This window comes from Lithobates pipiens, unplaced genomic scaffold (assembly GCF_037356315.1).
Source record: "Lithobates pipiens isolate NorthernLeopardFrog02 unplaced genomic scaffold, aLitPip1_a1.2 Scaffold_30, whole genome shotgun sequence".
Classification (NCBI taxonomy): Eukaryota; Metazoa; Chordata; class Amphibia; order Anura; family Ranidae; genus Lithobates; species Lithobates pipiens.
Window position 1 is genome coordinate 8647844 of NW_027507791.1, and position 24482 is coordinate 8672325.

Sequence of the window (24482 nt, forward strand, 5' to 3'; positions counted from 1 at the left end):
TGAGGCCCCAGCAACATGGCGCCGCCCATTCACCTGACACACTCAGGGAGCCAATCTGCAAGAAGGAAAGCTCCCAAGAAGCCAAGGCCATGGAGACCGGCGGCCATCTTTACTGAGGGCTACAGGATACATGATTATTACCATGATATAGTCGTATTATTCTTCTTATTATTTTGCTAATATTATTATTGCAGTTTTGTGAAATGAATGTAATGCAGGAGAGAGGGAGGTCGTTCTATAGTGGATAGATGGGAGGGGCTCTGCAGATGATCAGGATGTGATCACACCCGAGTATCCCCCCCCCGTATATGGAATATATATTAGACCCCCCCCCCCCCCCAAATAATATGTATATGTATAATATACACAATTCCATCTATAGGGCTACATTGTATCAGATCTCACTGTGTGTGTGGGCGGGGTAGGGGCGGGGTGAGGTGACTTCATTGGTCAGGAAGTGTCAGGCGCAGGGGTTGCTGGGTGTTGTAGTTCTTCCTATGGTGCAGTGTCCGTGTTCTATCAAAAAAAAAGAGCCGAGCAGGGTGGACTACATTTCCCAGCGTGCCCCAGGTCAGAGGTCGGCTGGTCCTGGATGAGAGGTGTGGGGGTCCTGTCACTCTGCTCTCTCCCTCTCTGGGTCCTCTCAGGCCGGAGTACAGCAGTGAGGAGAAGTTCATGAATCTGCTACATTTGACTGACTACTTCCTGAATTCTACATTCATTTCCAATCTGCTGACATTATAGGCTTATGTTCTCCCCATTGTGAGGTGAGGCGGGGGTATGCTCTCTCTCCAGCCCCTTCCCTTGGGGGGGGTACGCTCCAATCTCTGGCTCGTTCCTTTGGGGGGGCAGGGGGGTATGCTCCATCTTTGGCCCGTTCCCTTGGGGGGGTACGCTCCGTCTCTGGCCCGTTACCTTGGGGGGGGTACGCTCCGTCTCTGGCCCGTTCCCTTGGGGGGGGGGTACGCTCCGTCTCTGGCCCGTTCCCTTGGGGGGGGGTACGCTCCGTCTCTGGCCCGTTCCCTTGGGGGGGGGGGTACGCTCCGTCTCTGGCCCGTTCCCTTGGGGGGTACGCTCCGTCTCTGGCCCGTTCCCTTGGGGGGGGGGTACGCTCCGTCTCTGGCCGTTCCCTTGAGGGGGGTATGCTCCGTCTCTGGCCGTTCCCTTGAGGGGGTACGCTCCGTCTCTGGCCGTTCCCTTGAGGGGGGTACGCTCCGCCTCTGGCCGTTCCCTTGAGGGGGGTACGCTCCGCCTCTGGCCGTTCCCTTGAGGGGGGTACGCTCCGCCTCTGGCCGTTCCCTTGAGGGGGGTACGCTCCGCCTCTGGCCGTTCCCTTGAGGGGGGTACGCTCCGCCTCTGGCCGTTCCCTTGAGGGGGGTACGCTCCGCCTCTGGCCGTTCCCTTGAGGGGGGTACGCTCCGCCTCTGGCCGTTCCCTTGAGGGGGGTACGCTCCGCCTCTGGCCGTTCCCTTGAGGGGGGTACGCTCCGCCTCTGGCCGTTCCCTTGAGGGGGGTACGCTCCACCTCTGGCCGTTCCCTTGAGGGGGGTACGCTCCGCCTCTGGCCGTTCCCTTGAGGGGGTACGCTCCGCCTCTGGCCGTTCCCTTGAGGGGGGTACGCTCCGTCTCTGGCCGTTCCCTTGAGGGGGGTACGCTCCGTCTCTGGCCCGTTCCCTTGAGGGGGGCAGGGGGTACGCTCCATTTCTGGCCCGTTCCCTTTGGGGGGGTATGCTCCATCTTTGGCCCGTTCCCTTGGGGGGGTACGCTCCGTCTCTGGCCCGTTCCCTGGGGGGGGTACGCTCCGTCTCTGGCCCGTTCCCTGGGGGGGGTACGCTCCGTCTCTGGCCCGTTCCCTGGGGAGGGTACGCTCCGTCTCTGGCCCGTTCCCTTGGGGGGGTACGCTCCGTCTCTGGCCTGTCCCCTAGGGGGGGTACGCTCCGTCTCTGGCCCTTCCCCTTGAGGGGGGTACGCTCCGTCTCTGGCCCGTTCCCTTGAGGGGGGTACGCTCCGTCTCTGGCCGTTCCCTTGAGGGGGGTACGCTCCGTCTCTGGCCCATTCCCTTGAGGGGGGCAGGGGGTACGCTCCATTTCTGGCCCGTTCCCTTGGGGGGGTACGCTCCGTCTCTGGCCCGTTCCCTTGGGGGGGTACGCTCCGTCTCTGGCCCGTTCCCTTGGGGGGTACGCTCCGTCTCTGGCCCGTTCCCTTGAGGGGGGGGTACGCTCCGTCTCTGGCCCGTTCCCTTAGGGGGGGTACGCTCCGTCTCTGGCCCGTTCCCTTGGGGGGTACGCTCCGTCTCTGGCCCGTTCCCTTGGGGGGGGGGGTACGCTCCGTCTCTGGCCGTTCCCTTGAGGGGGGTACGCTCCGTCTCTGGCCCTTCCCCTTGAGGGGGGTACGCTCCGTCTCTGGCCCGTTCCCTTGAGGGGGGTACGCTCCGTCTCTGGCCGTTCCCTTGAGGGGGGTACGCTCCGTCTCTGGCCCATTCCCTTGAGGGGGGCAGGGGGTACGCTCCATTTCTGGCCCGTTCCCTTGGGGGGGTACGCTCCGTCTCTGGCCCGTTCCCTTGGGGGGGTACGCTCCGTCTCTGGCCCGTTCCCTTGGGGGGTACGCTCCGTCTCTGGCCCGTTCCCTTGAGGGGGGGGTACGCTCCGTCTCTGGCCCGTTCCCTTGGAGGGGGGTACGCTCCGTCTCTGGCCCGTTCCCTTAGGGGGGGTACGCTCCGTCTCTGGCCCGTTCCCTTGGGGGGGGGGGGGTACGCTCCGTCTCTGGCCCGTTCCCTTGGGGGGGGGTACGCTCCGTCTCTGGCCCGTTCCCTTGGGGGGGTACGCTCCGTCTCTGGCCCGTTCCCTTGGGGGGGTGTACGCTCCGTCTCTGGCCCGTTCCCTTGGGGGGGGGGGGTACGCTCCGTCTCTGGCCCGTTCCCTTGGGGGGGGGGTACGCTCCGTCTCTGGCCCGTTCCCTTGGGGGGGTACGCTCCGTCTCTGGCCCGTTCCCTTGGGGGGGTACGCTTCGTCTCTGGCCCGTCCCCTAGGGGGGGTACGCTCCGTCTCTGGCTCGTTCCCTTGGGGGGGTACGCTCCGTCTCTGGCTCGTTCCCTTGGGGGGGTACGCTCAGTCTCTGGCCCGTTCCCTTGGGGGGGTACGCTCAATCTCTGGCCCGTTCCCTTGGGGGGGTACGCTCCGTCTCTGGCCCGTTCCCTTGGGGGGGGTACGCTCCGTCTCTGGCCCGTTCCCTTGGGGGGGGGTACGCTCCGTCTCTGGCCCGTTCCCTTGGGGGGGTACGCTCCGTCTCTGGCCCGTTCCCTTGGGGGGGTACGCTCCGTCTCTGGCCCGTTCCCTTGGGGGGGTACGCTCCGTCTCTGGCCCGTTCCCTTGGGGGGGTACGCTCCGTCTCTGGCCCGTTCCCTTGGGGGGGTACGCTCCGTCTCTGGCCCGTTCCCTTGGGGGGGTACGCTCCGTCTCTGGCCCGTTCCCTTGAGGGGGGGGTACGCTCCGTCTCTGGCCCGTTCCCTTGGAGGGGGGTACGCTCCGTCTCTGGCCCGTTCCCTTAGGGGGGGTACGCTCCGTCTCTGGCCCGTTCCCTTGGGGGGGGTACGCTCCGTCTCTGGCCCGTTCCCTTGGGGGGGGGGTACGCTCCGTCTCTGGCCCGTTCCCTTGGGGGGGGGGTACGCTCCGTCTCTGGCCCGTTCCCTTGGGGGGGTACGCTCCGTCTCTGGCCCGTTCCCTTGGGGGGGTACGCTCCGTCTCTGGCCCGTTCCCTTGGGGGGGTGTACGCTCCGTCTCTGGCCCGTTCCCTTGGGGGGGGGGGTACGCTCCGTCTCTGGCCCGTTCCCTTGGGGGGGGGGGTACGCTCCGTCTCTGGCCCGTTCCCTTGGGGGGGGGGGGGTACGCTCCGTCTCTGGCCCGTTCCCTTGGGGGGGGGTACGCTCCGTCTCTGGCCCATTCCCTTGGGGGGGGTACGCTCCGTGTCTGGCCCGTTCCCTTGGGGGGGTACGCTCCGTGTCTGGCCCGTTCCCTTGGGGGGGTACGCTCCGTCTCTGGCCCGTTCCCTTGGGGGGGGTACGCTCCGTCTCTGGCCCGTTCCCTTGAGGGGGGGTACGCTCCGTGTCTGGCCCGTTCCCTTGAGGGGGGTACGCTCCGTGTCTGGCCCGTTCCCTTGAGGGGGGTACGCTCCGTGTCTGGCCCGTTCCCTTGAGGGGGGTACGCTCCGTGTCTGGCCCGTTCCCTTGAGGGGGGGTGCGCTCCGTGTCTGGCCTGTTCCCTTGAGGGGGGTACGCTCCGTGTCTGGCCCGTTCCCTTGAGGGGGGTACGCTCCGTGTCTGGCCCGTTCCCTTGAGGGGGGTACGCTCCGTGTCTGGCCCGTTCCCTTGAGGGGGGTACGCTCCGTGTCTGGCCCGTTCCCTTGAGGGGGGTACGCTCCGTGTCTGGCCCGTTCCCTTGAGGGGGGTACGCTCCGTGTCTGGCCCGTTCCCTTGAGGGGGGTACGCTCCGTGTCTGGCCCGTTCCCTTGAGGGGGGTACGCTCCGTGTCTGGCCCGTTCCCTTGAGGGGGGTACGCTCCGTGTCTGGCCCGTTCCCTTGAGGGGGGTACGCTCCGTCTCTGGCCCGTTCCCTTGAGGGGGGTACGCTCCGTCTCTGGCCCGTTCCCTTGAGGGGGGTACGCTCCGTCTCTGGCCCGTTCCCTTGAGGGGGGTACGCTCCGTCTCTGGCCCGTTCCCTTGAGGGGGGTACGCTCCGTCTCTGGCCCGTTCCCTTGGGGGTGTACGCTCCATCTCTGGCCCGTTCCCTTGGGGGGGTACGCTCCGTCTCTGGCCCGTTCCCTTGGGGGGGGGTATGCTCCGTCTGTGGCCCGTTCCCCTGGGGGGGGTGACTATGTCTCTGGCTGTGATGTGACGTTCTTTTCTCTGTATACAGGTGGTGAATCTTCTGATCTCCCCGTGTGGCTCTCTCTACACTTCAGATGTCCAGGGTAAAGGAGGATGAAGATTACTGGAATACCTCCAAGTGCAAAGCTTTCACCTTTGATGACCAGGATGAGGATGGACTGTCTCAGGTAAAGTGGACGTTCTGTGCCGCCTAATCTCATATCTCACCTTTCCCCACTCCCTGTCATCTGCCTCCTCATCCTTCTCCCTAGCCCATCTTCAGACTCTCTCCAGTCCTTCCTGAACGTAGAATCCTGTGTATGTTGTATCCCTTGTACTGGACCGTGGTCGCACTTACCGCTGCTTCCTCTTCCAGCTGAAAGAATCGAAACGCGCTGTGAACAGCCTGAAAGCTTTTGTGGAGGAAGATGACGAGGACTGGGAGAGAGTCACCTGGAGTGGAGAGCCGGTGGGGAGTGAGTATCCATCAGTGAAGGTGATACAACTGAGACGTATGAAGTACTCCTGTTTCTGTGCCCAAGTGGTAGCCCCCTCCCCATCGGTGCCCAAGGGGTAGCCCCTCCAGGGACATGGGAGAAGGGGATTTTGGAAGTCTGCTGTAAAAGGTTGTTTGTCCCACCTGCTCCATGTTTGTCCCTCTGTCAGGTATATCATGGTCTATTAAAGAGACCTCATCAATTAACCGGGGGCGGGACATAAAGAGTCCAGGAACTGAGAAACCTCGATCAGAGACATCCTCTTATGCCTTCCCCAAACCAGCGTCATCCTATTCCCTTGGCAGCCTCTTTAAAGGTGAGTGCTATTTATTGTGTTATCCTCTTGTCTAGGTTGTGTTGTGCTCCTCATCCTCATGGTGTACATTCTACAATATTTTTTATGTATTGTGAGCCGTCGCCTTTCATTCATTGCAGGAAAATCCAGGCAGAGCAGTTTCCAGTCACTGTCTGATGGTAAGTTGGTTTTTCTCTTGCCCTCCTCGTGGTGTTTAGCCAAGGCCAAGCATCTTGTCATGCCCTTTGCTTTTCTCTTCCAGCTCTTCTAGAGACAAACAATAAACATTTTGCCCCAGAGCTACGGAAACCCAGATCTGAATACCAGGTACTGTGGGGTGGTGAGTAGTCGAGGCCTCTGGGTAGTGGGGAAGCAGTGGAGGCCTGTTTATGGGGATTTAGTGGGGGGCCTATATGTAGCAGGGGGCAATGAGGGCCTTTCGAAAGGGAGAAGCAGTGGAGACCCTGTAGGGTCATGGGAGGCAGAAGGGAAGGCCCTGTGTGGTAGGGGGGAGGCAGTGGAGGCCCTGTGGGGTAAGGGGAAGGCAGTGGAGGCCCTGTGGGGTAAGGGGGAAGGCAGTGGATGCCCTGTGGGGTAAGGGGGGAGGCAGTGGATGCCCTGCGGGGTAAGGGGGAATCGGTGGATGCCCTGTGGGGAAAGGGGGAAGCAGTGGACACCCATTGGGTAGGACAGGTGGCAGTAGAGGCCTCTGGGAAGGGAGACACTGTTATAGGGCAAACATTAACATTCTGGTATATTTTCCAGGATTATAGCGGGGAGTGGAGCATTGAGGATTCAGTTCGGAGGATGAGCAAAGGCAAGGTATGCTATGTGATCTGAATGGTTCTCCTCGCAGGGCCAGCATCTTGTGTCCAATACATGTCTGACTCAGATGTAGATGCCCATTAATGTACATTAGAGCTTTCTACCGAAATGTCTGTGTTCCCACTCAGGAAGAACACACAGGTAGCCATGTTCCTCGCAAACCTGATAGAGATTCTAACCCTTCACCACCCTCCCCAGAACTAGACAAACTTATGGCTGGGGTTATGCTTTGCATTTTATGCAAACCCAAAATCAATTTTTTTTTTTTTTTTTTTTTTTTTTTTTTAGGATGTTTTACATCATGTCTTACAGCATGCAGCTTTTTATAAGCAAATTGGCCACGGGGTTGTCAGCTTGCTGTGTGTTCCTTCAGTCGGCCGCTGGACTCACTATAAGAACTATAAGATCAATCAGGCTGCTCAACAGCCAATTGGAGAATCTTGCACTTGACGTGCTTCCCACCTGGATACTTGCCTTCCTTGTTGATCCAGCAATTTTTGCTGTGTGGATATATGTGGGGGGGGGGGGGGGGCAATATTATCCTGCACACCTCACTTCTTTGCCTGTAGTTTTGTTAGAGCACAATGTCACGTTTCTGCTTCCTCCAGCCCCAAATAACAGCAGCTCATTGTCAGTGGTCATAATTCCTGATCTTCCTAAAATAGCGTGTGTTGTTTTTGTGGACAGGTCTGCTCCCTGGAGAGGTTTCGCTCTCTGAAGGACAAACTGCAACTTCTGGATGAAGCCGTCCGACTTCATGATGGGAATGTCATCACAGCTGTACGTAAATGACAGGTCTTATCTCCTTTGGATTTTGAAGTGGGTGTGGCTAAAGTAATACATAGCCAATCGGATATTATTGCAAGTGTTCAAGCAGATGAGGGTTGATGGGGATGGGGGGGGGGGGGATGGAGTTTAACAACCCTCTGAACTTCCAGCTTGAATCATTGTATTACCTTTGTATACTTTCAGTTTAAATCTGCTAAATACATTTTCAGGGGCATCAATGTGTGGAGAGGCTTGTTTTCCTTCTGTGTTATCCGTCACTTTGCCTTCCTGGTTGGTCACTGTCATGTTTCATCTCATATTTGCAGGTTTTAATATTCATGAAAAAGACGTTACATTCAGGTAAGTGACCATATAGAGGTGGGTGCCCCCTGACAATTTTGTGTCATGTCTATCTTGTGCTCCTGCATACCGGAAGCAGTGTGGCCGATTTATGGGGGCGCTAGACTTAATTGCCTCTCAGCCCAGTCCACCTAATAAGACTGCCGCTACACTAACAACGCAAGCTGGTGGGGACTCGCATTGTGCTACCTCCCTGCAAAGTGCTGCCCTAGGCCTGGGCCTTGTCGGCCTAGGCCAGGATACAGCGTTGGCTCTGAGTGTCTTTGTGGGGTCTTGTTCAGGGATAAGTTGGGGTTTCAGCTCTTGTTGTTTTGTTCTTCCCCCAGTTACAGAAATGGTCATCTTTGGCTGCTAAATAACACCCAGCCTGAGCACCTGAGATATACCAGGCCTGAGCACCCCAGATATACCCAGCCTTAGAATCTTCGGCCTACCAGCCTTAGACTCTCCAGCCTACCCAGCCCGAGCACTGTGGAGGACTGTGGGCCAAATCGCTAACATATATTGCAACAAGTACTGCAGAAAGTGTGTAGTGAACGTCCCATGTCTAACTATAGTAACCTTCATGACACAAAGATGGTACTTTTCCCAAGTAATTACACAGGTGAACTTCAATACAGCATGAAATGATGGAAATTACAGCGTCATACGTATCACGTCTCCAGACGCTTCATCACACTATCTGACACCATTTGCCTGCTGATGTCATTGTCTGTTCCACTCACAGAGATTCTATTCCGGGAGCTGAAGGAGAGACAAGAGGCCCTGAGACATTTTATTCATTTCTTGAAGGAGACCGAAGACCAGCAGTTGCTCATGGAGCTCCTCAGGTAGGTTGTGTTGGCTGTCTTTTGCCATTCGGCCTGATGTGACAATTTCGTAGCGGGAATGGGCGACGGTTACTGTCAATTACTGACTAATAACATAAATATAAATATCACTGTGTTATCGGTCAATGTAGATAACGCTGCAAACCTCTGGTGGGTGTTCATCCTGTGAACTACTTTGTATTTTGTTCTGTAATCAGCTAGGTGTGTTATTTGTCTGTCCAGAGAAAGACAATACAGCCCCCTCCCTGGAGCCCCCGGGGGGCCCTTGCATATAAAAATACATCAAATAGAAACTGACGGCAGTTTTAAAGCTGAACTCCAGGAATTCTGCCACTTTGTAAAATGTGCAGGCATACTAGGAGTTAAGTCCAACAAGGTGCATGCCACCTCCTGGAATTTTCTCTTTAATTTACATCTGAGAGATTTATCAAGCTCCGGGAGGATAGCTATGGCTACATTTCTGGAACTCTGACGCTGGGCATTATGTTCTTAGCTCCTTTAGCTGCAGAGTTGCATGCAGCTTCTGTGCCCTCCCCTCCTCCTGCCCAGTCACAGGATACAAATAAAATCTCATTCACAAAATACAAAGGTTTCTGTGAGATGGCAGCAAAGGGGAGGGGCGGGCAGAACCCTTGAATGTAGGGATAGCTATCCTCCTGGAGTGCCATAAAATGGTCAGATGTAAATAAAAGAGAGAAATCCAGAAGGTGGCATGCACCTCCATTGGACTTGACTCATAATATGCCTGCACATTTTACAAAATGGCCAAATTCCTGGAGTCTCTCTCTCCTCTCTCTCTCCTCTCTCTCTCCTCTCTCTCTCCTCTCTCTCTCCTCTCTCTCTCCTCTCTCTCCTTCCTCTCTCTCCTTCCTCTCTCTCCTTTCTCTCTCCTCTCTCTCCTTCCTCTCTCTCCTTCCTCTCTCTCCTTCCTCTCTCTCTCCTTCCTCTCTCTCAGCTGGGTACACATTTTATAGTAATGCGTAGATTTTTACCTGGACCATCGGTGATCTTTCTCCAAAATTCCCTGGCTAGATGTTGATTTAATTGCTGTCTTACTAATGGCCTCTTATATATATTTTTCAGGTATCTGGAGTGGACAGAAGAGCTAGCAGTGAGTATAAATGGTTGGCGGCATTGTCATTTCTCCATATTCCTTCCTAGTCTCAAAGAAGGTTGTGTCTCCACAGCTATGTAGATATCGTGAACACCTACATATCGTGGATGCAGAGCAGCGCAGAGACTTCCTAAAGAGTAAATGTCTCAGGTGAGTCTCCTTGATCACCCCTGGGGATGCCACCACTGACCTGAAAAAAAGTTTTTGTGCTGGAGCCTGTTTTACATAATATTTATTATTATTTTGCAATAAAAATAACTTCTAGTTTCTATAATTGGGAGCTGGCTTTGTACAAGATTTGCTTGTATGGTTTGGTGTGTTGCTTGGTTAAATTCCATCATCCCTCACCATTACATGCCTTGTAAAGGCCTTTTCTTGTCTAGGGGAAGCCAGTGGGTGCCTCAGCCCACCAGACTCCACCTGAAATATTAAAATAAAGTGAATTTTTGTTTCGGTCTGTGTATACTATATAGTAGTATATCGCAGATCTAACGAATAGCAAAAAAACTCTAACAAAATGTAATAACAGAAATGTGTTGTATTACTATTTTTATCACCATTACATTATGCAACTAAACACTACTTTACCAAAAAAGTATTTTATTTGTGCTTAAAATAAAATGTGTATAACGGGTAGACAACCTCAGAACTTTGCCTGTGGTGAAACTACAAACCCCATCATGCGTCTCTGCATCTTTGGGGGAGTGCTCTTTGGGGCCATCTCTGCCCATTGAAATTAATGGGCAGCGCTGCCAAAGCGCTTCAGCAGCGCCACAACACGGACGCTATTAACCTTTTCTTCGGCCGCTAGTGGAGGTAAAAAGCGTCATTATAAAACGGCAGTAAAGAGCCGCTAAAACTAGCGGTGCTTTACCACTAATGCCGGCACCGTGAAAGGGGCCTTGCTAGGAATGGCGGTGGCAGCACCCGACAGCCGATCTGACAATCAGCTGGAGTGCTGACATCGTGGGCTCCCTGGACAGCTAAGTGTCCTAATATTATAAGTCAGCAGCTACGTTATTTGTACCTGCCGACTTTTAATTTGTTGGGGGGGTCGGAACACATCTTTAAAGCATTTGTTATTCAGCCTGCTCTCCTCTAATGATCAGACTTGTCCTTACATAGGCTGTTCACAGGCATTGACTGGCAAGCTCATTGTGCTGCTGCTTCTCCCCCAGCTCTTATGTAACTGAGAACAGAGGGAATGTGATTACCTATAAAAAAAAAAAAAAGAGGGGAAATATATAGTTCTAATGTGGGGTTGGGTTGTTTTTTTTTTTTTTTTTTTTTTTTTTTTTTATATATATATATATATATATATCTATACAAACATGTTTTTCCTTTTCATTTCAATTTTTAAAACTGAATTTTAAGCTATAAAGAGCTTCTCCACAACATGTGTGATTTCAAATGATGCCTAGTCAGATCCCACACCTTGCGTAAGCAAACAAACCACCACAACCATATTTTATTAGCTAAAGGTCTGCAGTGCAATTCTCCACCATGCCACAAAGAAATCCACATGAGGTAGCACCATCTCGTACACTTTTATTAAGAAAAAGGCAGTAAAAGATCCTTTTAAAGTGGTGCTAAAGCCATTTTCTTCATGCAGCAAGATAAAGAAAACACCTGTTGCAGAGGATCCCCCAGTTCCCTCCTTATATAGTCCAATCTCAATCCAGCGCTGTGCATGAGAGCAGTGGCTCTCCCGGCTCTGTCCCTCCCCATTGGCTCCCACTCATGTCAATCAATCCTATAATGAGTGAGTGGGGGTGTGCCGAGCCCTGCCCTCTCAGGCTGGATTCACGCCTATGCAGTTTTGGTGCTTTTTGCATTTTTGAAGATTTGCACTACAGTCGATTTAACATGGTTCCTATGGAACTCGTTCTGTAGTGCAAATCTGCAAAATGCAAAAAAGCACCAAAAATGCATAGGTTATAATCCAGCCTCAGGAGTGAGCCCACACGGGTTCCCCCGTAGAAAGTGGCTTTCTATGGGGATACTCAGTTGGGGGGTGGGGCCAGGAGCACCAGCAGGGCACCTGAGGAGAAGAAGAGTTTCAGGGCTGCTCCTTGCAACAACCGCAAACACAAATTATCTCGCCGCTTCCTATCTGATAGCCCGCTCTCCGATTCCTAGTGCTGATGATCTGTCTGTATGGGGCAAGTTTAAATCCAGCGCACTTTGTCTATGACATGGTGATTAGATGGGGTGGCATTTGTGATGTTCTTGTGGGATTGTTTAGTAGATGGTGACCGTGATGAACACTTTTATTGTTATAGAGCACAATGGAGTCAGTTCACTGATGTGTATGTTGTTTCAGTGATGAGCAATTACCTGTGTCTGTTGTTCCTCCTCAGCCTACCCTTCTCCCAGGACGATGCAAACCATGTACAGGACCATTATACCCTGCTGGAAAGACAGATCATCATCGAGGTCAGGATTGTTTACTGGGCCTTGTGTGGGCACCGGTCATAGGTCCATTCAGACTTGGAACACATTTTTAGTGCTGTGCGTGTCCATCTATTCACCAAATTTATATCACCATGTTCAATGTGGAGTGCCAGCGTGTTATAGAAGCAAGCTTCAGCCAGAGCCGGCCAAGATTCAAACTGTGTGTGGGCAGGCTGAATGTACCAAGTTGATCAATCAACTTGGGTACAATCAGCCTGCCGGATTCACATCCCATTATTGCTAGCAGCTGCTAGCAATAATCACTGCCTTCTCATGGTGGGGGTGGCTTTCCCCACCAGGAGCAGACAATAGCTCAACAGGAGGGATTCCCCAGTCAGCACTAAGCCCATCAGTACCTACACATCAGTACCGCTTAGCATTGCCCATAAGTGGTGCGTATTGGTGCCTTCTCATCAGTGAAGGGAGAAAACTTTCTTATTTACAAAATGTTCTGACAGAAACTAAGAACAACTTATATTTTCCAAATTTTCAGTCTGTTTTTTGCAACAAAAAAAACAAAACTAAACCCCAGTGTTGACTAAATACCATCAAAAGAAAGCTCTATTTGTGTGACAGCACTGAAAGCTGAAAATTGGCCTGGGCAGGAAGGGGGTTATAATTACCCAGTATTGAAGCTGTTATTGATGTCACCGGCGCATGCATTCTCAATATACCATCAGTTTATGCAGAGGCATTGCTCCTGTCATCACTTGCTGTGCAGTCCCACGAGGCTACAGGTGTATTTGCAGCTGGAACACCCCGTGCGACTTGCAGTGTCACATGGGGCGGGTGTAAACCTCAGAGCTGAACACGGGACTCTGAGGGAAGGAGATCCAATATTTGCACTTGTGCCTGTATACTACTGTCTCTAAAACACATTACTGCCCAAAAAAATTTAAATATAACTAAAGTTTGTCTCGCTGTCATGTACGCATTGTATACGTGCAATATTACGACCATGACGGAAAGAAAGGGGGAAGGAAAATACACTTGTGAGGAGAAAGACAATGGATAACATAGCACCTGCTTCAGCCGGGATAAATTACAAATAAAGTAAGCCAGAAAACCATTAAAAGCAACCTGGGGGAAAAATATTAATGCAAAAATTTGAAAGCTATGGCATACTGCCTTTTATTAATAATGATACTTAGAATGGATGAGTTTACTACCGCTATAATAGTAGACCTGCAATTAACCACTTAAAATGATTGTAAAGTCTCTTTTCTTGTTATTTAAAAGCAAAAAAAATGTTTTATACTTACCTGCCATGTTGCGGTGGTTTTGCACAGGGCAGCCTGGATCCTCTTCTTCTCGGGTCCCACTTCGCTGCTCCTGGCCCCTCTCTCCTATCGAGTGCCCCCACAGCAAGCAGCTTGCTATGGGGGGGGGGGGGGGAACCCTAGTCAAGCTGCAGCTCCGTGTGTCCATTTAGACATGTAGCTGACATTCATCCCACCCCTCTCTCCCCTGATTGGCTAACTGACTTTGACAGTCACTGGAGTCAATGGCGCTGCTGCTGTGTCTTAGCCAATTAGGGGGGAGAGTCCCGGACGGCTGAGGGACTCGTGGACATCGATGGACAGAGAAGGGGCTCAGGTAAGTATTAGGGGGTGCTGGTGGTCCTGCTACACACAGAAGGCTTTTTATCCTAATACATGAAGATAAAAATCCTTCTGCCTTTACAACCCCTTTTAAGGTAGCTGCCTGTATTAACCCTTCATTATTGGCCCCTTTTTTTTGGTTTACAATGCTGTGATCATTTGACTGACAATTAATCTGTCATGCATCACTTTGATGGTATTTATTAACCACTGTTTTTTTTTATGTTTGCTATATAAATAAAAAATGGTTTTGTTTGTTTTGTGCTTTTTTTTTTTTTTTTTTTTTTTCTCATACTTTGTTTTGAAATATGTGGCAAATGCCAGGCCAGTGCAAAAAACCCAGAAGTGATCCTTTTTTTTGTAATGTAGACATTCCATGTTGATTTCCTCTGTTTGTTTGTTTATTTTTTTGCCACAGTTTTTTGGTAATGGAAAAAATGTTATGATATTGAGCGGGTTAAAGAATGAAACTTGGTAGTATTGCACTAGATACAGTGCCTGGAGATCATACACAGAGGAAGGAGGCGGTGAAGGGGTTAATGTACAGGGCACATACAGTGGGAGGATGGAGATGAGTGGGTTAATGTGAAATATAAGGGAGGTGAAGGGTTAATATACAGGTTGGGCACCAGAAGTACAGATGAGGAGAGGTGTGAAAATCCATGATCTGTGGTTTGGAACTAATGAATGACTGTGATGTAAAAGGAAAGGGAAAACTTTTTTCCAATGTAAACACTACATTGTATATGTTTTTAATCACTGTGATTGGGCATCATAGCGAGCACATGGAACAGAGCCACTCGGATCGGCCCTGTACACTGTGCCTGTGAACCAAGCCACCTGATTAAAGCTCGTTCCACCGCTATTAATGTATGCACTGCCCGTCCCAGCGTGATTTATAAATAACACTGCAGAAATAAGCGTCCACGTTTTTAAATGTGCAGCGATTTATATGTGGGTAAAGCTAAAGTTTTTGAATCGCGTTAACTGTATTAGAATTTTGGTTTGGTTTATGGGGTATAAAAATAGACAGTTTAAAAAAAAAAAAAACAAGACGTACAAAATAGCAGCTAAACAAATTCCATTCCTTGTATAGACATCACAGTGTGCAATAAAATGTGTAGAAAGTTACAATACACGTAGCATAACATGAAAGATTGAAAGGGGACCCGAAGAAGGTGTGGCAGTTTTTACACAATTACATTGGTCAGCTTGGACCAGTGTAGTCATGTATGGGCCATACCTGTGGGATCGGACTTGACTTCAGTGATGACCGCTGGCTTCCAGATCCCACACACCGAGCGGCTGCCCTGCTGCCTACTGAACATGGGACATTGCCTGCTCAGCACAGGAACCATTCAGAGGACACTTTGCATTTTCTAAATTAAGTGTTCTGATCAGATAAGGTGGCGATCGTGATATCACCAACCGGCTTCCCCACCTTGTCCAATCAGAGAATGCTTTGCATCCATTGAGAAAATAGTGGCCATGCCGAGTGAGTGACCTGTATGCACAGCCACTCGCACAGGATCCAGAAGCTAGCAGCAATCGCTGCAGTAGCGTTGCCTACAGTACTACAGTGATTTCCGGCTTTCACGGGGATCCCATCAGTTTGGCACATCTGTACTTTCGTTGGCCAAGCTGGACCAATATAACTATGTAAAAATGTACATACTTAAACTTTTAGCTTTGAAGCTAATAACCAGGTTTTCTTTCACTTTAAATAGTTTGCTTGGGGCCAGTATTTCCTTCACTAACATTTGCCCGCTAGGTGCGGTGTATAAACTGTGTGTAGCCTCAGCTACATTCAGTATACCACACTGTGTTCCGGGTGTGAGATGAGACATTCCTATCTCACACCTGGAACAAAATGGCATTCGGCTGAGCTGCACTCAGCCATTCACAGGCAGCTTTGCTTAATATCGATAAATACAGAGCTTCCTCTGATTGGCCAAGTTGGAGAGGCAGGCTGATTACGTTGCGATCACCGACTTGGCCAATTAGCTTAGCCAAAATGAACTATTTTAAAGTGAACGTAAACTTGGACATAAGCTTTCAGCCCAGCTTTGTAAGGAAATATGTTCGTAGAGGAGGTCTCTTTGCTAATTTGTCCATAATAGGAATAAAGTTGCCAGCGTTATAACGTTCTTGGAGAGCAGCCAAACTTTTTTCTCTTCTCAGACTCGCATTTTGTAGAAGCGGGGTGCAGGGATACTCTTGGGCTTATCTGTACTGTGCTTGATTTCCACGGTGGGGGTTTTAATTAATGAACATGTGTAAATCTCCTTCTTTCTCGTACTAGTTTTACGATGCTCATCGAGCGATGTATTAAGCAGGAAGTTTCTATCATCTCTGTCCCTTTTGTGGATTTCAGGTTAATGATAAGCACTTGGAGGCCTCAGGACAGGATATCTTCCGCAGGCACCCCAGGAAAGCCTCTCTGCTCTTCATGCCGCTTGTCACTACCCTGTTCTACTCCTGTATCTACCACTACACAGAGAGCGAGGTGAGCAGCGGCGGAATGACGTGGTAGGGGGAAGGGGAGGGTGTACAATGTGATGTATGGGGAGGGGGGCTTCAGGGTTCATTAATTACCTATTTCTCTCCACACAGGGAACCTTCAGCAGTCCTACTAATCTCCAGAAGACCTTTAAGGTGACAGACAAGGCATTGTGTGTCTGTTTGGACATATAAGTACTATGCGCTCAGTAATTTGCTGACACGCTTATATGACTCTATTACAGATCCCAGAGAAGCTGTACTTTCTCACAAGACTGGCCGCACGTGCGAAGCTGCGCGCGTGGAATGATATTGATGCACTATTCACCACTAAGGTCTGTGCCAGTTCCAGCATGCCTCCTTTTTATACAGCCTTCATAATACTAAAATGCCACCTGCAGAACTAACCTTTCATATGGGATTGATAGAAGATTGAAAAAAAAAATACGTGAAGAATTCAGAAAGAAGTCAGCCCAGGCTAGGAACCAGCAGACATTCAACTGAGGGACTTGGGCTTCCACTGGCATTTTCCTGGTCCTTCGTAGGCTGCAGGGAATTCTCCACAGCAAGAAAGACCAGTTTGTGGTGTAAGCAAATGGGCTGGCATGGCTAGAATGGCATTGGGTGAAGTCATGCGCCCAGCATGCCCAGCAACATTTGGGGGTGTTCTTGGTTGGGATAGGATAGAGATATAATGGACAATACTTGATTGAATTTTTTTTTTTTTTTTTCCTTTTAAGCACCGCCCTATAACAAATATACTGCTACAGGGCGGGTGGCTGTCCTGTGCAGAATTTCATATATATATATATACGTGTGTGTGTGTGTGTGTGTGTGTGTGTGTGTGTATATATACATACACCTTTCGACCGTCTTAGATGTTTAGCTCCTTCCCAGCCATTAGTACATGACGGTGCTTATTTTTAGCACTGTATTTAGATTACTGTATTAATGTCACTGGTCCTCCAAAAAGTGTCAGTGTCCAATTACCCACTGTAATATCGCAGTCCTGCTATAAGTCGTTGATTGCCGTCATTAATAGTATATAAAAATAAAAATCCAAGCCCCCCACCTAGGAGGCATTTTCTCTTCTGTAAAGGAGGAAGGGACAGGCCTAGTGGCACATCATCGGTAGGCCCTCTGGTTGAACCCAGAATAACTGACGCCTGCTGATGACACCACAACTAAACATGGTGGCGTAAGGCTGAGCCGTGGCAAAACAGGTGAGACAACGCTGGATCCTCTGGGTGGGTGAGTATGTGAATTGTGCAGAAGACAACCCCAGGTAATCAGGGGTTAAAAAAAAAAATTGCACTTTAATATGTGCATGCAAAATGAAAGCCAAAAAAAGCAGTGGCAGCAAAATGGTTAAATGCTCGTCCAAAAATCTCAATTTCTATACTAAGTAGTTAAACATCCTTGTGTGATGAATGCCTCCCATCTCTTTTGTACAGCTCAACATTTAACTACATGTTAAATTCTAATGGCATTCATTCTTCTTTCCTCAGACCTGGCTGGGTTACACCAAGAAGAAAGCGCCGGTTGGATTTCATCGGGTAGTGGAGATTTTACACAAGAATGGGGCCCCCGTACAGGTGAGCAGCATATATTGGAAATCCTCCCAGCAGCTGGAGTGCTTGTGTTCTGTCTCCATTATACAGGTTGCATTTCTGTTATTGTCTCCTCTTGTTGTGCAGGTCTTGCAGGAATACATCCGGCTTGTGGAGGACGTGGAAACCAGAATATCACTAGGGACAAAGTACAAGTGCCATGACGTTGTGATCGACGTGAGTAAATAGTGCCAGCAGGGGTACCAGGAGATGTCATTTTATAGATTAACCAGTAGGGGGCAGACAAGCACACTGACAATTCGAGTGAATTGTCCCATCTGAGTGATGGGAATATATTATGCTGCCATTGCGTACTGCTCAAGGTCGTTTGGCGGATTGGAAGGTGAAGGGGGGGGGGGGGGGTGAATCTAAGCACTGTAAGCAGGGAGATGCTTAGAAAATCCCTAAACTCTGTTGATTCAGAGGAAAGGAAAATCCCTAAAGCCCCATTTTCATCAGGTGATTTTGGATTGCGGGCGGAATCTTCGCAATTCTGCTCCTGATTCCCAATCGCCAGGTGTGTATGCAAAGCATGGTCCAATATGGAAACATTCCTTCCTGATCCCCTAAGGCAATCAGACAATCCTTGTACCAACAACTGCATGTGCTGTTATTCTCATTATTACTTATATTTTGTGCATTTTTCTCATTCTTACGTATATTTTGTGCATTTAGAAGCATGTCCAGTCTTTAACCACTTGCTTACTGGGCACTTAAACCCCCCTCAGTCCCAGACCAATTTTCAGCTTTCAGCACTGATGCACTTTGAATGACAATTGCGCGGGCATACAACACTGTACCCAAATGAAATTTTTATCATTTTTTTCCCACAAATAGAGCTTTCTTTTGGTGGTATTTAGTTACAGCTCGGAGTTTTATTTTTTGCTAAACAAACAAAAAAAGATGCAAAAAAATAAATCATGTTTTAATAGTTTGTTATAAAATTTTGCAAACGGGTCATTTTTCTCCTTCATTGAAGTGCGCTGATTAGGCGGCACTGATGGCTGCATTGGTGGGCACTGATGGCTGCATTGGTGGGCACTGATGGCTGCATTGGTGGGCACTGATGGGCTGCATTGGTGGGCACTGATGGGCTGCATTGGTGGGCACTGATGGGCTGCATTGGTGGGCACTGATGGGCTGCATTGGTGGGCACTGATGGGCTGCACTGGTGGGCACTGATAGGCATAGTTAAGGCGGCACTAATAGGCACAGATAAGGCGGCACCGATGGGCACAGATAAGGCGGCACTGATGGGCAAAGATGGGCACAGATAAGATGGCATGGATGGGTGGCACGGATAAGTGGCACGGATGGGTGGCACGGATGGGCACTGATAGGTACCACTGATAGACGGGACTGATGGGCACTGATAGGTGGCACTGATAGGTGGCTCTGATAGGTGGCACTGCTGGGCACTGATGGGCGGCACTGCTGGGCACTGATGGGCGGCACTGGGTCGCAGCACCTTTAAGGCAGATTGTGGGCACTGTGGGTGGCACTGTTGGTGGCACTGTTGGTGGCACTGCTGGATGGCACTGTGGGTGGCACTGTAGGTGGCACTGTGGGCACTTACTTTTATTCAGGATGGCACGGCGGTGGGCAGGTGGGCACTGGCAGGGGGCAGGTGGTCAGCTGTATTGCTGGCCGTGAACGGGACTGATGTCCCGATCACGGCCGCCGGTGATCGGCTTTTTTTTTCTCTCCTCGCGCTGTCAGCGCGAGGAGGAATAATAGCCGATTACCGGCTCCGTTCTATCACATGATCAGCTGTCATTGGCTGACAGCTGATCACGTGATAAGGGGTCGGGATCGACCCCTTGCACGGATCGGTGATCAGGCGAGTCTCACGGACTCGCCGATCACAGAGCGCGCCGCGCGCGCCCCTCAGGGGGCGCGCAGGCCGCTCGTATCCGGGACGACGTCAATAGACGTAGTCCCGGAAATGTAGGTCCGCGCTGTTGCCGTCATTTGGCAATAGCGCGGATCTGAAGTGGTTAAGCGTAGTGCCCCTTTGTCATTCCCCCAGACCTTTTGCATCAGATTTACTATATACAGTTCACAACATAATTATAAATTTGTGTGTATATTGCTGGTTTATCTGAGTCATGGCTGAAGCCATCAGCCATAACCCCAGGTTTTTTTTTTCCAGTCGGCGATTTCTCTCTCTCGTAAAAGCAATCAGAGTGGCTGAGTAGCCACTGGATTGCTTGTAGAGGCCCACTCGCCAGTGCTTCCCGGGAAACAATCTGATGGTTTACACGGCTTGCCTTTGAGGTGAACAGAGACCAGATTGTCTGTCTCCCATCACCTCTATGCTCTAGGAAGGCCAGAGCGACGTTGTGACGTTACTTCTGGTCTAGGACGGTAGTTAACATTTTTTTTTTTTTTTTTTAAGCAAAAGATCAATATTATTATTTATTATTTATTTATTTTTGATCCTTTGCTTTCAAAGGTAGAGACCTAAAGTCAAAGGTAAAGGCCCAAAATCTCTTCATAAAGAGGACCTATGTTTATTTCTATTACAAGGGATGTTTACAATCCTTGTAATAGGAATAAAAGTGATCAAAAAGAAAAAAATTTAAAGGGACGGTGTAAAAAAAAGAAGAGAATTATTTATTTTATGTGCCCCCATCCCTCCATGCTGGCACGCAGAAGGGAACACATATGTAATCAGTGTTCCCCACCACACATGTGAGATATTGCTCTGATAGAGTGAGAGTGAGAGCAATAATTCTAGCACTAGATCTACTCTGCAACTCTAAACAGGTAATCTGTAAAGGCATTTAAAGTGTCACCTACGTCGTTTTTAAGTCCCTGGTTTTGTCGCCATTCCACGAGCGTGTGCAATTTTAAAGCGTGAAATGTTGGGTATCTATTTACTCGGCATAACCTCATCTTTTATATTTTAACAGAAATTGGGTTGTGTACTGTATTTATTTATTTTTTTTGCATTAAAATGTATTTCACCCCAAAAATTTGCTTTTGAAAAACCTCTGTGCTAATGCTGTGTGACATAAAAATAGCAACGAACATCTATTCTCTAGGGACTCTGCTAAAAAGTTCTAAGTAATTCTCTAGCAAAATTTGTTTACGTGAAAACAAAGTGACAGAAAAGGCCTACTCCTTGTGTTTATTTATTTATTTATTTTTATTTTTTACACCTTAATGCATCCTATGCAGTCACCGGCCCCAGCCCTCTCTCCATGGGGTCCTGGCTCTTGATTGATAGTAGCGCAGCCATTGACTCCCGCTGCTGTCAATCAAATCCAATGACCGGGGGGGGCGGGCCGAGTCCGACATTCGTGTCTACGGATGCAAATGCTGGACTCGGGAGCGCACCACAAGGTAACCCCCTCGGGAGAGTGCTTCTTCTGAGGGTTATCTGATGCGGGGAGGAGCCGCTAAAGCAGCCCGGGGAACCCCAGAAGAGGATGTTCAGGGCCACTCTGTGCAAAACGAGCTGCACAGTGGAGGCAAGTATGACATGTTTGTTATTTTAAAAAAAAACGAACCTTTGCAATCATTTTAAAGTGGATATAGAACATTTATATTTTTATATAAAGTGATCCTACCTCCATTAGTAGCCTCTTCTCATTGTAGAATGAATATAGAACATTTAGTTAGACCTGTCCTTTGTCATTACTCCATTGTGGTCTACACACAGTCTTTGGGTACTTGTTCAGTGTCACCAAGGAGCCTGCCCTGTAAGGATTTCTTGCACTGGGCCGGGGTGGAGGTAGGTGTGAGGATATGGTGCTCTGTAATGCAGGATAGGCACCCACTTCTCTGGTAGTGTTGATGATATACAAGAAGTGGACAGAGATGTGTGGTGACCCTTTGTTCTTCCTGGCAGACGTACAAAGACTTGAAGGACCGCCAGCAATTGATGGTTTATCGCTGTAAGGTGGATCGTGGATCTCCAGAGGAGGACAAAATCGACATGATTCTCAGCAACACAGTAAGTAGAGCAACACACATATACTAGCTTGCTGTAAGCACAAAGGGGGGCCTAACTAGATTTGTGGGGGGCGGGGCACCTTGTCTTCCTGTCCCCCAAACAACAATTTGCATTATTGGTGCTGGGCATTATACACAACGGGATCGACCAGGTCTAATATCATGGGTTTGGTGGTGTATGTTATACACTCTATGGGCAGACTTGGTGCCCCCCCTCAATAATTGAGTTTAGTTTTTAACAGTGTAGAGCTGTGGTCTCCAAACTGCGGTCCAGGGGCCCTGTTGCTTGCCTCTATCTGGCCCTTGGGGCATTGTTAATCCCACTGGTGCAAGACAGTATTTCTCCCACGAATACCAATGATTGGGCACTATTCCTCCCACTGACCAACAACAGGGCACTATTCCTCCCACTGAACAAAAGATTATAGCGCAAACATACAAAAAAGACATTTAAATCCTGCATTCAAAGCACCTGAACATAGTAAGCAAATAAGCAAAAATATGGGGATTTTGTCACGCCATATAATACAGTGCTTAAGCCCACTACTGCATCAAAGCACCCCATTTTCAGTGGACCCTACACTATTCCTAGAATGAAAGATCCCAGTTCTCAAACATGGGATAAATATACTCCTCTTTATGGGAAAACTAAAAGGACGACTCCTATAACTCAGGTGGACACTGATTAGAAGCACTGGTGGGAGAGGATGAGGTGCTCCATCCCAAGGGTTCTGGTCAGGAGTCCTCCTTTTAGTTCTCCCATAAAGAGGAGTGTATTTCTACCATGGTTGAGAAGTGGGATCTTGCATTCTATGAATAGTGTAGGACCCACTGAAAATTGGGTACTTTGACGCAGTAGTGGGCTTAAGCGCTATATGGTGTGACCAAATCCCCATATTTTTGCTTATTTTCTTAATATATTCAGGTGTTTTAAGTAGCCTTGCGGTATTTAAATGAAATTTTTGTATGTGTGCGCTATAATCACTTTGTTCTGTTTGTATGGTCACTTTGTTTAGAAAGTTTGGAGATCCCTGGTGTACAGTACTGTTAGTACTACAACATACAAAGATATTTTAGGCAATTGTGCGCTTCTCACCTTGTGGTAAGTTTGGGGACTTTTTTTTTTTTTTTTTTTTTTGTTCCAGTGTAACTATGGCCCTTGGATTGGCCAGTTTGGTGTGGAAGAACTCTGACCTACACAGAGCTCTGACCTCAACCCTACTGAACATCTTTGCGATTTAACTAGAATGGCAATTGTGAGCCAGATCCCATCCAACATCAGTGCCTGACCTCAAATGGGCACAAATTTCCACACGCACCCTCCAAATTTTGTGTGTGGAAATGCTAAATTCACAAAAAGGCCAACTTCATTTTATTGGCCATGGTTTTGAAATTTTGATGTCCACAAAACTCAAATAGGTGTGATAGTTGCACAGACATTTGGCCTTTTCGAGTATGTCTTTGGATTGGTATATACGATATTATGATATTGTCATTCATGTGATTTTGTTCTCTGTGTGATTGCAGCAAATCCGTTGGAAGAATTGAGCGCAGCCTTCCAGGAGCCACCTCCTCCCCCCCTGATGGACCAATATTAAACCTATTAATAAACGTATCTTTACTATTTATATTATGTGTTCTGTCCTCTCTGATCTAGTTGGTTTAGGTCAGATCTTGGCTGATGTGTGTGGGATAAAGGCTTTAATCCCAGATATTTTACATGTTAGCGGAGTGGCGGTCTCTTGTGTGCACAGTCAGGGGGGTGATGACTTCTGCAGCAGGGAAAGCGCTCAGCACTAATATGTACTCCCAGATCTTTCCAGATTAGTCTGGTTTTATTATTTCCCCCCAAAAAAATAGCCTAACAAGGAGGAAGGATTGCAGGGTTAATGGTCACATCATCATCTATGTAAATAGATTTTGCTCCTTTATTCCTTCTCACTTCCTGCTGTGTTACTAAGACAGGAAGTGAACAGAAATCTCACCAATGGGACACATAACACACAGTCTACCCCTTTTCCCTGTACTATCCAAGACTACATAAAAAGGTTATGACTTTACATCCACAAGGACCTCAACAAAACTTCTACTAGTTTGGATACATGGCATTCAATACAGTAGAACAGTAGGCAATTTATTTTATTTTAGATAGAGCAAGGGGACTATGAAATGATGCCTGCATTTTTATTATATTAACCTGAAACTTAAAAGACAAGCTGTCAAGGGTTTTCCTCCTCAGGTATTGCTTCAGACCTGAGAAAGAGAGAGGAAAACTCTCAAAAGCTTTTCTCTATAGTTTAAAGCAATTTCAGCAAACACTAAGGCTGTGTAAATAATCCCCTATGTTAAATATCCAGCAAAGCGACTGGGAGCTAATTGATCTGGTGGGATATTGTACTGGGAGCTAACTGACCTGGGGACAGAATGATCTTGGGGGGGGGGGGGGGTTGCACTGGGGTCCCGCATTACATACACCCCCACCCCAGATCACTTAGCTCCCAGGTCAATCTCCACAATATCCTCCTGAGGCCAGTCTGTGTCAGCCTGCACAACATCTTCCTCTACTTATAGACCTTATTGGCATGCATTGCAGTTTCTTTGCTACCAGGTTCTTGCTGACAACATCGTCCTGACAGGGATTCTAATCCCTCCACTCTATCCTAAAAAAAAAAAAAAAAGTTTTGTCTTTAGTTATACTTTAAAACAAATGTACTCCCCATTTTCGTTATTTCCTGTGCAAGCGATTCCCATAACGATGCCATCCTCCTCTTTCAAAACTCTTCATGCCCTTCTTAAAAAAAAAATGCATA

At 49.1% G+C, this 24482-nt stretch overlaps 1 protein-coding gene across 2 annotated transcripts; it reads left to right on the forward strand.

The window, feature by feature from the left end:
- The first annotated feature begins 132 nt into the window (after positions 1-132).
- On the forward strand, positions 133-23300 carry VIPAS39 (VPS33B interacting protein, apical-basolateral polarity regulator, spe-39 homolog). Of its 2 annotated transcripts, none has more exons than XM_077463599.1 (20): positions 133-153; positions 4909-5047; positions 5236-5335; positions 5526-5672; positions 5792-5830; positions 5914-5978; positions 6417-6473; positions 7164-7256; positions 7571-7604; positions 8332-8434; positions 9518-9545; positions 9622-9698; positions 11909-11984; positions 15978-16109; positions 16217-16258; positions 16348-16437; positions 17611-17697; positions 17800-17889; positions 21569-21673; positions 23200-23300. In XM_077463599.1, the coding sequence occupies exons 2-20, from the start codon at positions 4955-4957 to the stop codon at positions 23218-23220; spliced, it is 1479 nt and encodes a 492-aa protein (XP_077319725.1). In that variant the 5' UTR covers positions 133-153; positions 4909-4954; the 3' UTR covers positions 23221-23300. The 2 variants fall into 2 exon arrangements, with proteins under 2 accessions (XP_077319725.1, XP_077319724.1); XM_077463598.1 differs by lacking the exon at positions 133-153 and adding an exon at positions 443-767.
- The last annotated feature ends 1182 nt before the right edge of the window (positions 23301-24482 follow it).

Bases quoted from the DNA above. Each gene is read 5' to 3' on its own strand.
- VIPAS39 (XM_077463599.1), top strand. From the start codon at position 4,955: ATGTCCAGGGTAAAGGAGGATGAAGATTACTGGAATACCTCCAAGTGC. The intron at 5,673-5,791 runs GTGAGTGCTATT...CATTCATTGCAG, and splicing joins CCTTGGCAGCCTCTTTAAAG to GAAAATCCAGGCAGAGCAGT. The intron at 6,474-7,163 runs GTATGCTATGTG...TTTTGTGGACAG, and splicing joins GGAGGATGAGCAAAGGCAAG to GTCTGCTCCCTGGAGAGGTT.